The sequence below is a fragment of the Manacus vitellinus genome, unplaced genomic scaffold (assembly GCF_001715985.3).
Source record: "Manacus vitellinus isolate BGI_N305 unplaced genomic scaffold, ASM171598v3 scaffold_0_pilon, whole genome shotgun sequence".
NCBI classification, from domain to species: Eukaryota; Metazoa; Chordata; class Aves; order Passeriformes; family Pipridae; genus Manacus; species Manacus vitellinus.
Window position 1 is genome coordinate 39,539,519 of NW_021938789.1, and position 16,372 is coordinate 39,555,890.

Here is a 16,372-nt window from a genome sequence, read left to right on the forward strand (position 1 = left end):
GAAAAAAAAAAAGAACATAATTCTAAGCAGTCAAAGCAGTTGTGACTATCCAAATCTGTGACTCTGGAAAGAAAACATATGAAGCAAGTAAGAATTGGCCAATACCTCTCCTTCTTACACAAATTTAAAATAAAAGCTTTCACATTTCCATTGATGCGATTTAACAGTCAGAAGAGCAAAGAGGGGCTGGGACAAGTTTGATTAGTCAACAGTGAATGTTCTTAACAAAGCTTTATTAACTGGTTATTTTGCTTCCTGAATGTAAAGTGGTAGAAAGAATGAATTGTAATACAGGGATAGCAAACTAACTTTTTTTTTTTTGACTAAGAGCAACCAAAATGCATCATTCTGCTTTTTAGAGCAAGCCATTCTAATGCAAAGCTGATCACATTAATGTTGTAACTTTGTAACAGCCCATGGAGACAAAACAAATTAACACTTTGGCCTCTTTTTAATATCATCCTATCTGAGGTCTGGGAAGTAAGCAGAAGTTGTTAGTAATTAGCTGTGGCCTTTACTAATAAAATTATATTAATCTTCCAACGTTAGATCTTGAGATAGAGGTGGCAGAAGCACAAGAAGATACCAAAAATAGTTGAGGATGTTTTTAGCTATGAACCAGAAGCTTCCTGTTTTATGTAATAATCACAGAGCATGAAATTCTGATGATCTGGAATGTTTTGAACTTACTTTTACTTCACTCATGTTTAAGCCCAAATGGCTGACATTGTCTAAAAGTGACATTAAATGAAGGGCAGCTACGAGTATAGCAGGAACAGATGTGTTCCTCAAAGTGAAAATCTGAAGAACCTTCTCTTTTGAAATACAGGTTAAAAAAAAGTACTATCATATTGCATTAACAAAATTTTTATTCAATACACAGCTCTTCTATTTGATGGGGAAGGAGACAAACATATCCCTTAAAGAAAAGCCCTGAACACCAGAGTACTTCTCTACTGCTTTAGAGTTGATGAGCATGCTCCCATTTCTCCCAGACTTTGTAAAAAACAAAAAAAATTGGCAAGAACTCCTGGAAGAGTGCCTTATCAGGAAAGGCCAGCCCGACCACTTGCTATTTCAGTTCTTCCAGCAATGGCTTATTTGTGTGCAATGAATAAGCAGATGCTAGATATGATTAGAGTACAGCACAGTGAATAAATACGACCCACAGGCTGGGGTGGAACGGCAGCAATCCATCTTTGCAGGTGTTTAAATTACATGCTCTCAAAAGCTTAGGGATTCTGCATATCAACCTTGGTTCTAGCAAAGTTTGAAAAAATAAAAATCATCAGTATAAAAAAAAATTGCTGTAACAGGCTTCAAAGAGCTCCACGCTCCTCTTTATTTCAACGGAGATGATTAGTTAAGGTGCTTTAGAATTCTGCATGGCAGACAAGCTGGCAAAGGTGGCTGTTTAATAAACTCTACACAGTCTTGAGAGGGCATCTGAGGGCAGTTCCTGAGGCAGAACTGCTGAACTGCTAATTTCTGTAGCGGGGCATCTGTGGAGCAGGGGCTCCCTCTAAGGGGGCTGAGGAGGAGACTGTCATAAGCTGTCCACCATGAATTCTCTCATTCACCCGCAGGTCACAGCCATCCTGCAGCATCCTTATAGCTATCCTTGCAATGTTTTTAGAGTCATCAAGTCCACTGTGAGGTCTCCCATCGTAATTCATGCCCAGCTTTTCAAGCATGATTGTCAGCTTGGTCTGGTTCCTAGGAACCTGATGGAGAAAGTGAGTAACATTCAAGGATTAATTTCTGTACCAAGTCTTTTTAATCTAACACAGCGCAGTAGAAACACATGCAGATTTTAAGTCTACTTAAGTCACATATACTTTCATGTTGCCTTCTGTCAGATCACTAACCATTTAACTTCAAAGTGCCTTGGTGAGACAGACACTCTCATTTTTACAGAGACATAGTCAACAGGAGCTTGTCTAGACTCAGGATGATGTTAAGAGCCTCTCACCAGCATCAGCTCAAGATGCGCCTGCGCTGGCAAGGGCGGAAGCCAAGGCCTAGATGGGTTTAACATTCTTAATAAAAAACAAATTACCACCCAATGTGGCATTGCAGAGGGAATCAGATTTCGGTTTTCCTTTCAAATGCTAAGTGATTAAGGAAGCACAGGCTCCTGGTTCTCACTGACATCAAGCTCCTGAATGTTTCCAACCACCACAGCAACAGATCAGCAACACCTATAGCATGTTTACATGGATGACTAACAGAACAAACATACAAGGAAACTTTACTGACTTACCCATACAAAGTGCAACACCAGTTAAAGCCCCAAGTCTTCTCTTGATTAACTACTAAATACACACTTGTTCTTTGGAAACATCAAAGAAAAACAGAAGGATAACTTTAAATGAAAACTTTAGCTGGTTCTTTTGGTGATGGTGGTGGTTGGGGTGGGGGAACATGGGCCATGACAAGTTCCAGGATATTGCACCATACTACTGGATTTAATAGGTAGGCAGAATGGCAACAGCACAGTTACCAAAACCTGGCAATATGCAACTCCAATAATAACACAAAAAACTGGGCAGGGGATGCATATTGCAAGTTGTGGGATATTCCACAGAAAAGCTACAGTACATTCCTTGTCATCAATTTTATCTATTACTTAACAACAGATTCAACAGCAGCATGGAATAGCTAAACAGAAGCACTGAACAACTATAAACGCTACAACTGTTTACATATATTTAAAAAAACAACACAAAAAAACACAAAAAAAGAAACCAATTTCTTCCAAGCTACAATCTTCATTGCCTCTGATGATGCCTTAATAGAACAGGAAAAAGAAGGTTTGTTTAGGTTAAAGCTGATAGGATTAACAAAACTGTTGTGTCCTAGCATGTTTCCAACAGAAACCATCATGTAGAGAAGGCACAATAGTAGAGGGAGAAATGGAGTAACCCTGTAATATTTGCCCAACACAAAGTAAAGCTCTTTTCTTATTAAATGTCAATCTCTTTTTCATCTAGACGTTACATTTAGTATGAAAAAGCTCTTCAAAAGAAGATCAACAGCAAGGCTGAAATCACATTTAAAAAAAGTGGTTTAGGGTAGGCTGACTAGGAATTTGCTAGAATCTCAAGTAACTCATTTTATGGTAATCTGACAGAAAGCAGCAATAAGGTCCAGCACTGAACTTGGTATTACTTTTCTCCCGACAATTTGATTCCTCTGTAGATTTATCCTAATCTTTCTCTGTCCTTTTTACACTGTCAAAAGTCAAGATTATCTGAGGGTAGTGGTGCAAATTAGTTCTGTAGTGTATTACATGAAAACAGGAAAAAATAATTGAAAAATCAATATAGAGTCTTTTCAGCTGAACTACTTCAAGACACACTTAATCTAAGAGGGTCAGTACGATATTTTTATACAATCCTTCACAGAGCACATCCTGAATCTTAAAAATAAGATTAAAATAAAAATGCAGTAGATTATATGATCTTCAATTAGTGAAGTGAGATCTGGACATGAAACACATTTGAAAATGAGGCCCCAGGCAACTAGTTTAAGTACTATCATTTTATACTACACAAGCAGAGATGAGAAGCACAACAGGACATTCCAGACTTTTAAATAAAATTTTCCCATAAGAGAAACAACAATTTGTACAAACCTTATAGAAGTTCCCATATGATTTGCGAATATTGATCCACTTTTTGGCAAAAGAAGGGTATTTGATACGGCTAACACGGCACTGGATGTTCAAAAATTTACTCATATCCCAAGATCTTAAAAAGTTAAAAAAGAAAAACATTAGTAATATACAATTCCATATTCTATATATTGCATAGCCATAGCACTAAAAGCTGTCTTGTCTCTGGTAATCAGTAGAAGGAAAACAGTTTAGGAAAAACTCTTTTGCTATAGTCATGGTAAGGAATTTTTTAACATGAATTTGTTCGTAGGGGAAAAAAAATGACAGGAGCAACATTTTCATTAGGATGTTAAAACAAAAAAGTGCCCACTACTCCACCTACCACATCTACTCCAAAAACTGCATATAAATTAGATGCTTACACAGCCCTTGGGGAAGCAAGTGACACCTTAAATTTTCCTGATTACTTAGGTACGCACACATCTCTCTACTTCACATAGGTTATTGAAGCAAGACTGCACTTAGTTTTATGAGAAACCAGATCTTTATGAAAAGATGAAACTGTAATCCTACACACTTGTAGCCTGCTTTCCTGAAGAGAACCACTCCAACAAGTTTGTAAGCTTCAAGCTAAAATAAAGCTTCTTTTCTTATCTCTTTTAGCTGTTTACACAATCTCACATATATGACAGAGATTTCACTGCAGGTATTTTCCTTAAGGAATTTCACTGAGAGGATTCCTCTGGAGGGGATGTCCAAAGACATTTAGGCCCAGTAATATAACCAGTCTTGCACAAGTTTTGCTTTAGCATCTTCTTTTTTATATTCACTGTTGTTTCCAAAGATAGCAATGTAATTACAGGTTAAAAATTAGTCAAATAGAATTTACTACAGTTCCTTAAATTAATTAAAGTTGAAATGGCATTACGTTAACTTCTTATCTTTACGGTGTATGTGGATCTATACTGTACACCTCAAGTCTTGTGTGACAGCTTTAAAAATGGCTGCACTGTTTACACTGGACACAACAACATTTCAGTGATGCCGGTTCTTAACCAGAAAAGGCCTGTGACTCACAGTAATTGCCTAAATCTTCAGGAATTTTGAGAAAAAGGTCTCATGACCAAAAATAACTTCTCACTTGTTAATTTAGTTAGGTTAGTTATAAAACTTTAGTTATGTACCCATTTATCTACTACGATACATTATTTTTCAAACTACTCACACTATAGAATATTTATCTGTGTTTCACTTGATAGAAGTATTAGAAAGTTTTACTAAGATTTCCCAAGCTCTTTTTTCATAAACTCTGATTTTGAGTTTATGCACTCCTACTGCAGGCAAACATAAAAATGCATCATTCACCTTAACACAACTCATGTTAAAAACTCCCTGTCCTACTTAAATCATTCCAAGAGAAGGATAAAAGCAGGTATGCTAACAGAATAGTAATGTTTCACAGCTAAAAGGCAAGCATCACCTGCAAAAAAAATCCCTGGCCAGTGCTATACAAGACAAGGCTCAAACACTGTATTTCACCATATAACAAAGCTAAGATCACAAGAACAATATTGCATCACAGTTGTGCCTAGATCTCATGATCTGTTCACTTTGCAGTCATTAGGGGACTTGATTTTCCACACAGACCTTGTGAGAGAGTGAGTAAGTTCAGGTGGCAGTTTGAGGGACTAGTCAATTCCTCACACACAAAGTTTGTCAGAGCTGGGACCCACCAGAGCCACAGCCCTCTAAGCCAAAGCAGAGAAGTTTCCACACTAGCCATTTCTCTTTGTTCCATAAACATCACAATCCATTACTGTTTTCTGGCAAAATATGCAAGATGTATTAACATTAACACTAACACTCACAGAGGACACTACAGCACGACCACCACACATCTCTGAAGCCTCAGGGCATGGAAGTCGCTTAGAACTGAAATTGCACGGTGATGCTTTCAGGTATTATGTGCTATATGAAAGCTAGACATAAACGAAGAATTACAGCAACAGCAAAGCATAAGAAGTCTGTTCAACAGCACTGCGTTGGGTACAGACCGCTAGGAAAGAAACAGCGCCATCTGACGGATTTAAGCGTCATTTCAAATAGTTTAGTTGAGCTTTGCCCATTTTCCCAAAAGCTTCAATCAAAATGAAACAGCAAAATGGCAGTGTCCTGATCCACCTTTAACAATACTCGCACAAATATTAAACACGGTTTCACAGTTTTAGATTGTGCTGAAGGTTGCATAGGGACATACCCGTCTGTCAACATGGAGTAGCTATACTTTGTTCCCAGCTCTCGCTGTCTCATCCACTCCACGACATTCTGCAGAACTTGAGGAAAAGTATCAGCTTTATCAACAACGTCCTAGGAGAAACAAAGAACCCCAAAGTGAGGAACATTTTTTCAGGAAAAAAACCCCAAACCAGCGTGAACTGTAAAAAGTATATTGGTATATGGGTACTTACAAAGTTGGCTTCACCAAAATCTTTAGAAAACCAGATTACACATTAACAGACAACTGTACAGATTTGTCTAAATTTAAAAAATAGCACTACAAAAGCATCATTAGAAGAGCCAACCTCCTAACAGCTTCTGCAAAGGTAACAAGGTTAGTCAGCAGCTGAACTTTGATTAAAACCTTTTGAGCTTGTTTCCCAGGCTCCTGCTCAAGTTACCTGACCACAGGCAATTGCCATCCTAAGACTCTAAACTCTCTTGAATTAAAATCTTAGAAAAGGAACTGATGCAATTCAAAAGGTGCTTTGCTCTGCTAAAGAATAAGTTTCTACATATGAATTACAAAGCGAGTGCTTTTCCCTACAAAATAACCAATGTAGTGAAATCAATTAGGTGATATTGGGAGGAAGAAAAAAACAAGGATTAAGAGAAGAGGCCCTACAGAAAAATAACCATGAACGATTACCATTTAAGATTACCAGTCTGAAAACATCAACACCACATCACACTTTTTTTCATATTTTATCCTGAAGAAATTAAAGTGCAAATTACCTGGGTTATTCCAGTCAGATTGATGCAGAAGTTTGAAAGCTTGGGATTAATCTCTGGCTTCACGTACTGCTGAAAGCTATCCTCCTGTAATGAGAGAATCAAATGCTCAGTTGTAGCACACTGTGTAGCCCGCAACGCAACTTTTCTTTGGCTTGCCTACAGCCCAAAGGCAATAACAGCTACTTGTCCTTCTGGATGCAAAAAGGAGCGTGTACCTCCTGAGCCAGTATGAGCCTCCTGACTGGCCATCATCAGATTCCTAATGGGATGGATGGCTTTCCAACCAAAACACGTCCTTCCTCTCAGCTAGTAGGCATCATAGAGCAGGAACGTGGATTTAAGAGGGGAGAAGGGCAGACTGCAAAAAAGGGGAGGATTTGGGAAAAGGAGAGTGTGAGTAAGGAAAAAAGAAAAGAGGCATGAGCAGAGCCTTATGTCTTTTAGGTGGTATCTAAAGGCTCACCTGCAATTCAAGGAAAGCAACTGGCCACACATCTCAGAGGCTGCATGCAAGTCCTACACCCCTGGATGCCAGCCAGGCAAAGATAAACATGACCTCACTCTGGGAAACTGAGCAATACAGGAGTGAAGACTGTAGGTAAGTTTCACGGAAAAAAACAAGTCCCACATCCCTGCTACTACAACAGCACAAAACCTTTTGGACAGAAGAAAAGACGCAGTGCTTCCTACCACTCTAAAGGTAATAAAAACAATCTTGGTAATCTGCATAATCCTCCTTCTGCAATTAGTCATACATGCAGCTACATTCTAATGTAGCATCACAGTGATTACTGGAAATCCTCTTCCTCTTAGTTCTTGATAAATGAACCATTAGTCAGAGGTGTGTGCACATCCTCTGTTTCACTGAGTCACTCAGTTTCAGTTAGACAGCAAGAAGTTTTTCCTAGAAGAAAGCTGTACCGGAATAGAGCACTTGAAGCTGCCTAATGCCTACAAAGTATGTTTAAAATCTGTCAGGTACGTTGTAGAAACAGTGTAGCCTGACATAAGCGGAGTTCACTCAACCTCACTTTCTAGACATCTGCATTAGTGTCTTCTAGACTGCCTCACACAGGACCACAGAATTTGCTAATTTTTGATTACGATGAATTCCTTGATTCCTAGAAATAGATTTGTGGATCTTAAAGCTGGTAAAGGCAGGCCAGGGGAGAACAGACACGGATGACTGAGAATCTCATATCAAGAGAGGGAGTCAACAACAGAAGGACCCATTCCAGATGCTTTCAGAATAGACAGAAAGTTTTGTTTGTACTTAAGAGGCACAGAGAATAGATCTTCATGGAAAAAAGTATGCTGTTTTTAATGAAGTTCAACATCTACCTAAAAACTAATCTAGACTTTCAGAGGCAAAGAAGTTACACCAAAGAACAGCAAACCAACACAGCAATTAGATCACTTACTATTTCCAGGGTATGTGTGTTTACTAAGACAACAGGAAACTCAATTATTTCATGTACAAATTCAGGTGGGTTTCCTTCTTCACATGTTGCTTCAAAGTCAACGACACAGATGTAGTCATAACAGCTCTGTCCACTAATCTGTTCCTTCTGCATCAGCTTCTGTTTCTTATAATAGTTTTTCAGTCTCTTTTTCAGTACATCTTTCACTCCTCTGAAGAGATAAATGACAAAGATCGCACTCTCGTTTAATTAATTATTTCCCCACTGTAGAACAGAAGCTGTATTTAACATTTGAAAGTTCATGTATTAACCTCATTTTGAACATCAACACTTGTGAAGTCTGAATTCGACTTTATCATACAGTTAATGATCCATTATCTGGAATAACACAGAGGCTGTGATACCCCCCAACAACTAACACATCAAGATAATACCAGGGACAGACTGGGAAGCACAGCACAGAGACAGTGCAGTCACCTCTAGTTCAGCAAGACTCAGTAGCCAAAGCCTTTGCAAAGCCCAAGTCTTTGTAGATTGCTGCCAGATGACCTCTGGCCCTGGAAGCAGTACTGCTTCACTTGTATTTCCCTGCACACTGCCTGAAGTAACTCACGCCTGAGGTCTTTCTGCCTCAGTGGCACAGACAACGCAGAACCTAGCTAAAACCCCCACATTTTAAATTCCTCTCAATTTAAATTCAAAATAGAGTTCGAATAACCCAATTAAAATAAAGCACTCGAGATTTCAGTTGTCAGAAAAACTTCCTGGTCAAGATCTTGCTTTTCAGGTTTGTGGCTATACATAAATTTGCAGCAGCAAACAATTGAAGTTACTTACTTCATGTTTTTAATACAAACATAATACGCAAGTGCAGGTGCCAGAACTGCCACTGTACCAAACCAGAGCAGAATAAACAAGGATAATCTACTTTTTGAAGGAAGTTATTTTCAAAATTACGTGTTGCAAATGAAATCACAGAAGTTGTAAGAAATACTTGTAGCAAGTGGTATTATCAGAAAAGCAGCCCACTGATCCACAAGATAAAACTGGAGTCAGACTACTAAACCTGCATTTGAGAACATCAGCTGCTTCTGCAGAGAGAACTTCTTCACTCTGGTTTATGAATCTAGTTTAATTCAACGAGTAGTTCATTCAAAGCTGAGACAGTATGGGGAGTTAAAGGAGGGGAAAATTACCTTTTTCTTCATCAAACTTATAAAAAGAGTTGAAAAGGGGAGACAATCTCCTATCACAATGCCCTCAAGGGAAAGGATGGTGTGTGGTAATCTGCTCAACTCTCTAATTAGAGCTGATGTTTACAGGTAAGACACAGTCTGACTAACTTAATTGGATATATTGAAAAAAGAAACCACACTTAGGTAAAAGAGAAGTTTAAAGCTTTTTGCATTTACAGCTGAATAAAATAACCTAGGAGGAAACCACAAACACATCACTATTTGAGTTCTGCTTTTTACTTTTAGATCAGAGTAACTACTGAATAGCTGTACAAATCTAACCTGTTTTACTGAAAATTTTCTCAAGTAATGATAATTTTTTTTCCTCCTGAGGTGCTAAATTAATTTAACCAAAGGAAGAATTGAAAAAACTATGCAGTCAGAACACTTGCAGACAGATATGTTGGAGGTAGCAGGCTGCACTTCTCTCCTCCACACCATTTTTTTCTTTGATTCTGTCCAAATCAATCTCTGCTAAATCCTTTTTTTCCCCCTCTGAACAGCCTCTCCCCTACAGTCTCTGTCTTCTCTAGAAAGCTAGGCTTTTCCTTTCAGACTCCATCTCACCTTTAATATTCCGTCTTCCTGTAGAGCTAACTCCCCACCACTACTTCCTCATTACTGCTGTACAGAAACAATACCCTTGGTTTTTCCCAGCTGACCTTCTACACAATATCTCAAATTTGTCTGGCCACAGCAGTATCAGAGTCTTGCAGGTCATTTCCAATACAGCAGGAAGTATGCTCTATTGCCTTTCCTCCTTCCCAGTGAGCAAAAATCCAGCTTATAATAAATTTATCTTTTCATGTTATTCTACCGTATCTATTCACAGTAGCAAACTCTCCATCTAAAGGTACCTGTCCTCTGCATTTATTAAATCATGAGCCCCATCACCACACAGTTTCTAGCAAGTATCAGAACTATACTGGTACAGGAAATTAAAATATTTATGTTTTGAAGCAAGTTTCTATATGCTGAAGGTCTGAAACATCATCTGAGAATCACTGCAGTTCTTTCCCCCTTGACAAAAAATATGATGAGTTACACATTCTTTCATTTCTTTGGGTTACCAGTTGAGACATCACACATTAGGCAGTATGCATTAATACTACAACAAAAGCTGCACATAAAACAACTGGTATTTGGTGCTGTGTCTGCTTTTCACTCTGTGCTGAACTTTTAAACTTTAAAATAATCATCCTGTATGGCTCTACTGTTCTTAAAGATAAACCAAAATGTTTACAAATAAGCCTAACCTGGTTTCGAGCTTGAACTCGGCAAGCTTACTTCTGAGCTCTTCTCTGGTCATCCTGTTGATATAACCATTAGTTATAGCAATTTCTTTGTAAACAGGATCACTGAAGTCATTCGAACTGGCCGTTGATGTTTTGCCATTAGTTTCTTGATCATTGATCCTACAGTGCTGCCTACCCTAAAAAAAAGAGAAATCAGAAAGTCATTTAAGAAGGTCAAAACAAAAACTCAGAGCATTTTACAAATCGTTTTGGCACCAAAATGCAGTAAAGCATCACGCTGTTACACTTGTGATCAAACTGAGCGAACTAGCTTATAGCTGGGTAAGAAAATCAACACTGAAGCCTGCTCTGAAACACGATGTTCCTAAAAAGCAACAAGCAATAAAAGGATACTAATGCACGTGTCTTTTGCCATGCCAAACAGCAGCTCTCTGAGACAAAACTTGAATGAGCATCCCAATTTCAACAGAAAAAAAGCGAGTTCTCTGGTGCGAGCTGGCAAAGTCTTCACCAGCACCAAGAGGCCTCTCTCGACACCTTAACTAATCAGAATCCACGCTGACTGGGACACAATAAACCGTGATGAAAAACCCGGGGTACTTGGGCTCCGACCGCCCCCTGCGCGGGCCTTTGCGGGAGCGCGCCACACGGCGGGGCCGCCGGGCGCGGGCGGCGCCCTGGGAGGTTGCGAGCGACGGGAGGCCGCCGGGCGGACGGGCAGGCCGGGCGGACCCGAGGCGCGGGCCGGGGAGGTTAGGCTGGGCCGCATGGGCGGGCGGAGGTTGCGCGGGCCCGGGGCGGGCCAGGCGGGCCAGCCCGCCCCGCCCCGCCCCACGCACTCCACGGCGACGCAGCATGCGCGGGGCGGGGCGGCGCCGGCGCTTCGTCCGGGGGCCTCCGGGCGGTTCTCCTTCGCTCTTCCATGGCGGCAGCGGGCGGGAACCACGCGGGACGGCGGCCGGCGAGCGCGTTTGCACCGCCCCTGGGCGGGCTGCTACACCGCCGCGGCCTTCGCCACCGCATAGGCGCGAGCGAGACCGCACGCGCGCGGACCCCGCCTCCCAGCTCCCCCCGCCCCCGGCCGCCTCTTCCCGGCTGTCCCGTCAGCCCCCGGCCCTACTCCTCTGCTGCAGCGCCTCCGCCTCGTGCTCCTGCCTCTCTCCTCCTGAGCTTTCGCCCGGCAGTCCCGCCTGGGCTTGGGGTCACGGCAGCTCTCTGCAAGCTCTGCCTGTGTTACGGGAAACACGCTGGACAGACACCTCATCTGTGCTTCCGTGTTCCTTCTCTTGAGACTGACTTTGCGCAGGGCACCCTAAACACGGCTCTGGGATACCCGTGGAACGTGGGGCAGCCAGGTCACGGCCTCCAGGACGACTCAGCTGGCCCCCAGCCCCTTCCTGCCAGGGAAGTTGCCTTGCCTGCTCTTCCCGGCATCCCTTAATTCAGTCAGCAAGCAGGGTGGGGTGGGTGGCATAAGACATGTGAGCCCTCTGGGTCTTCTTGGCCAGGAGGTGAAGGCAAGCAGAGAGGCCTCTCTGTTCATCACGGGGCAGTTAATTTTCTGCTGGTGCTTCCCACAACCCTGAAATGTAGTCCAGTGTCCCTCAGTGATGCAGGCTGACGCACATGTCACCCACCTGATGCAACCGTGCTGATGCCTCCACATCTGCCAGCCACTAAGCATCTTAGAATCTTCTCATCTGCCCTGCTGTGGCTGGGACCCCACCACCCACCCGCAGCCATGCCTCCTGCCCCATTCTGGCATGACAGCATCTTTTTACAGATGCAGATATTGCTTCCCTTAGACCTGTTGTGTTCGGTGTGTGTGCCACAGAGGTCTGTCTTGTCTTCTCCAGATGAGAGAGGTGGTGGAAGTGGGGTCACACACAGTTGCTCTGTAGGTTTCCTGGTTTCATCTAGGATAGTTAATTTTCTTCTTAGAGCTGGTGCAGTGCTGTGTTTTTTTGGATTTAGTACAAGAATGTGGATGACACACTGATGATTTAGTTGTTTCTCAGTAGTGCTTACTCTCTAAGTCAAGGACTTTTCAGTTTCCCATGAGAAGGTGGACAAGCTGGGGAGGGAGCATGGCCAGGACAGCTGACTTGAACTAGCCAAAGGCATATTCCATACTACAGAGCATCATGTCAGTTTATAAAGTGAGGGGGGTGGGAGTTGGCTGGGAGCTGCTGATTGCTGCTGGAGGACAGGCTGGGCATCAGTCAGTGAGTGGGTGGTGAGACACTGTATGTGCATCACTTGTCTTTCTTGGGTTTTATTCCTCTCTCATTACAATTATTATCATTAGTATTATCATATTTTACTTTGTTTCCATTATTAAACTGCTCTTATCGCAATCCACGCCTTTTATTTTTTTCCCTATTCACTTCCCCACCGGGGGGTGGTGGTGAGCAAGCAGCTGTGTGGTGCTTAGTTGCCAGCGGGGGTTAAACCACGGCAGTGGGAGGGGACTCGCTCCCTCTTTTAAAAAATTCACCCTCCTAGTGCTGCCGCTAACGCCCCTGTTGCCAAGCAGAGGCCCACCTGCCTTACTGCTCTGCCTCCGAACCCTGCTATGAACTTGAGCAGGATTTGCAGGGAACCAAGCTCTACAAGAATGCAAACATGGTACCAATGTGAGGCACTGAGCTGGCATCACAAACCCACAAAACACCCTAAATGCAGTGGGGGAAAAAGCTGTTTGCCAGAAATCACCTGCCTTGCTGGACTCGGCAATGGTTCATCAATACTAATCCAAACACGGGGCTCTATGCTCAGATTCACTCGATGCGAAATCTCTTGATGATTCTGCTAACAGCACAGATCTACAAGATCTAGGTGCAGACCACTCCAGAGGCAGAGCCCAAGGAGGCACCGTAAGAGGAAAAAGAAACCACACAGCCAGGACTCTCCTGGAGATTGAGATCACTTTTATTTTCAGTCATTTTGGCGAGGATGTGTGGGCAAGTGTGGGTGTATTGCGTGTATGTCTGGGCATGCATGTCTGTGTGTGTGCGCAGAGTCCTGCCCAGTGATGTAGATTATATGAATACCTGCAATTACAGTCCATGAACTGAGCCATGAAGCGTGTGATGAGTGCTACACTGAGGCCCACTTACTTGCCTCTTCTTGTGCTTACTGCAGTGCAGCATCTCCACCTCCCCACACTGCTGTTCCAAGGATGCCGGCCCAAGATCCCATCCAAAAGGTGCGAGAAGAACCAAGCTCCGGGATCTGGCTCTGCAGGAGTGAGCCAGTGGGTTTTCGCCTCACTTAGTGAGCTCCTAAATAACATTTGCAGTTCCCTTTGACAAAACCATATCTGTCTCCTCACAATGAGAAGCCTCTACTGCTTTGACAAATTTTAACTGCCTCAGAGGTACAAAGGGGAAGGGGACCCACGTAAGCTCCAGTGCTACAGCACAGCCAAGCACATCTTGAGTTCCGGGGAAAGCAGTACCCAAATACACTATTGAGTTTTCACAGCCACCATGAAACTGTGGCATGGGGGATGCTGCAAGGGATATGACCCATGCTTCTGCAGCTCCCAGTCTCTTCCATCTGATCTGAGAGACCATAAGGCATGTTAAACCCCAATCTAGTCTCTATTTCTGTTTAACTTTTTAAAGCTGAATCCCCCAAGCTCAGAGCAGAGACAGAATGCAGAAAAAACAGCACTGCTATGGAAGGAGACTAGTCAAAGGCATCCTGGCCCTGTGGCAGGCTGGAAACAACCTTGTTTCTCTGACCTTTTTGCCTTTAGCACAGTTAAGGCAGAAGTGTCCCACCACCCAGGACCCTCTACAGCTTCTGGAAGCCTCCAAGTACCCCTGCAAGCCCTAAGATGACCTAGATGGGCAGCATCATCCTTAGGGTTCCCTCTCACTCACCTCTACAGATCTGTATGCTGCTTAGGGACACGCAGTTTTTCACGTGTTACACAGACACAGTAGGCAAAGCTGTTATCCTGGGAATTTCACTTGGACGGATGCAGATTTGAATCCCAGGTTTTGCCTCAGAGCATAACACAAGGTACTCCAGGACATCTTCAAGTTGCTGTAAGTCCTGCAGTGCAAAGCAGCTCATCACCTCTGCTTCCAAACCTGCCTGCACCAGTTTCAGTAGGAAAACAACTGGTCAACAAGCAAGGGGTCTGCAAACCAATAAGCAAAACCAGCACAGTCCTCTCAAGTGAAGTAGGCATCTAGTACCAGATGCTCCTCGTATTCCAAAGAGGTTAGATTCATTGTCAGCTCCACAGGGAGACAACTGAGTCCCCAGTCCTTTCTGATCTCTTTATAATACACTTTGAGTAAAGGCTGCAGGGTGCTTCACAGAGGCCTTAGTCATTTTTAACAGTTCGGTAACTCTCCGAGCAGGGTCAAGAGCGGGAACGTAACATGCTTTGAACTCAGGTATCTGCTCTTGGGGCACTGCATTCAAGCCCTCTTTCCTTGTGGCTTAACTCATGAAAAATGACAGATCCTTCAAAAATACAGGGCTTGCATCCCTGGGGCTCAGGAATATTAAGTGGGATCTGAGGCAGGAGCTCAGCAAAGGGACACTATGATTCGAGGATGCATCCTTAAAAGACAGTGACAGCAAAATCAAAAGTACTATCAGCCACTTGGCTTGGTTCTCCTGCACTGATCTCCCACCTGGCAGTTGCAAAGGGGAGATGTTTTTGAACTGCATAGAAAATTAAATGGCTTTTGCATATTAAAAAAATTCAGATGAAAACACAGTTACACCAGCTACTAAACAGTGGGCGGATGAGCAATCACTGTTTCATATTAAATAGACCCAACTAGATCAACCTCTATACTGCCACACTCCCAGCATTACAGCTTCAGTGCACAGCAGCAGACTGAGTGCCTGCAAAGGCCAGCTAGTGCCGTGCTCCAGCGGAGGTGGCCCGGCCCGGCTGGAGGGCTGCAGTCCCAAGGAGCAGGCTGTAAGACGTCTGCTCTGTCCTCTCACTCCTTCAATGCTCACGCATCCCAGACCAGATGGGCACACTGGGAAACAGGCCTCCGGCTGGAAAAGGATTCCAGTTTGTGGTTTCTTTACAATGTGGTTTCCACGCAACGTCACAGCAACAAATCGCTAGTTTCTTCCTATGGAGAATGGAAAGAGAGGTGAGTAGCAGCAAAACAGGAGGAGAAGGCCACCCAGTATGGCAGGTGACACTAGGAATGCTCTAACACAAGTTCTGCCTATACCAGGGCCTTTCATGTCTCATGGGTAGCAAGACTTAGGACAAGGGAGTTTCCCAGCATTATTCCGGACACCATTCCAAGATCTCACCTCCCTTCCACTTCCTCCAGCCACCATAGGCAATTCTGAGTCCCCAGTTTACCCACAGCAACACAGAAGCACTGTTCTCACTGGCATAAGAAGGTTCAGTGCCAGAGGTAGCAGGTCAACATATGAAATCTGAGCCCAAGCTCCCTCCCAAGCTGGAATGATACCCTGAAGAGACACGAAGCTGACTGAGCTTTCATTTGGCAGCTTTCCCCCCCCGAAGTGAGGTACATGGCTTGATTTCTTCTACCTGGCCTCTGCAATCTCCCGCTAGAGTGGATTCTGCCCTGCACTTCCCAGTGTTAAGTTCTTGCCAATGGGGGTATTTGCAGCCTTGCACACAAGGCTGGTATTTGAAGGATCGGAAGCCAGGGGAACATCATCTGTGCAACAGCAGCAGGTCCCAGCAGGATGCACGTCACTGTCTTGCCTTGACTGCAGGCCTGGTCAGCTCACATTCTGGTGGGCACTGCCTGCTGACTAATACCACCCATCCCGGGTCTGCCACCATACCCCAAATTGCTA

The 16,372-nt window shown here is 43.3% G+C and overlaps 2 protein-coding genes across 2 annotated transcripts in view; both read right to left on the minus strand.

Annotated features, from left to right (window-relative positions):
• Positions 1–272: 272 nt before the first annotated feature.
• ERI1 (exoribonuclease 1) lies at positions 273–11,126 on the minus strand. Its single transcript, XM_025894976.2, has 7 exons — positions 11,091–11,126; positions 10,544–10,719; positions 8,053–8,263; positions 6,632–6,715; positions 5,877–5,986; positions 3,638–3,752; positions 273–1,724 (listed from the first exon to the last, which is right to left on the minus strand). The coding sequence occupies exons 2-7, from the start codon at positions 10,594–10,596 to the stop codon at positions 1,482–1,484; spliced, it is 816 nt and encodes a 271-aa protein (XP_025750761.1). The 5' UTR covers positions 10,597–10,719; positions 11,091–11,126; the 3' UTR covers positions 273–1,481.
• A 2,330-nt stretch (positions 11,127–13,456) lies between these two features.
• MFHAS1 (malignant fibrous histiocytoma amplified sequence 1) overlaps positions 13,457–16,372 on the minus strand; it is a 35,870-nt gene continuing 32,954 nt past the window's right edge. Inside the window, 1 exon segment of the mRNA XM_018071259.2 lies at positions 13,457–15,660. The gene's annotated coding sequence lies outside the window, so the exon portion shown is untranslated.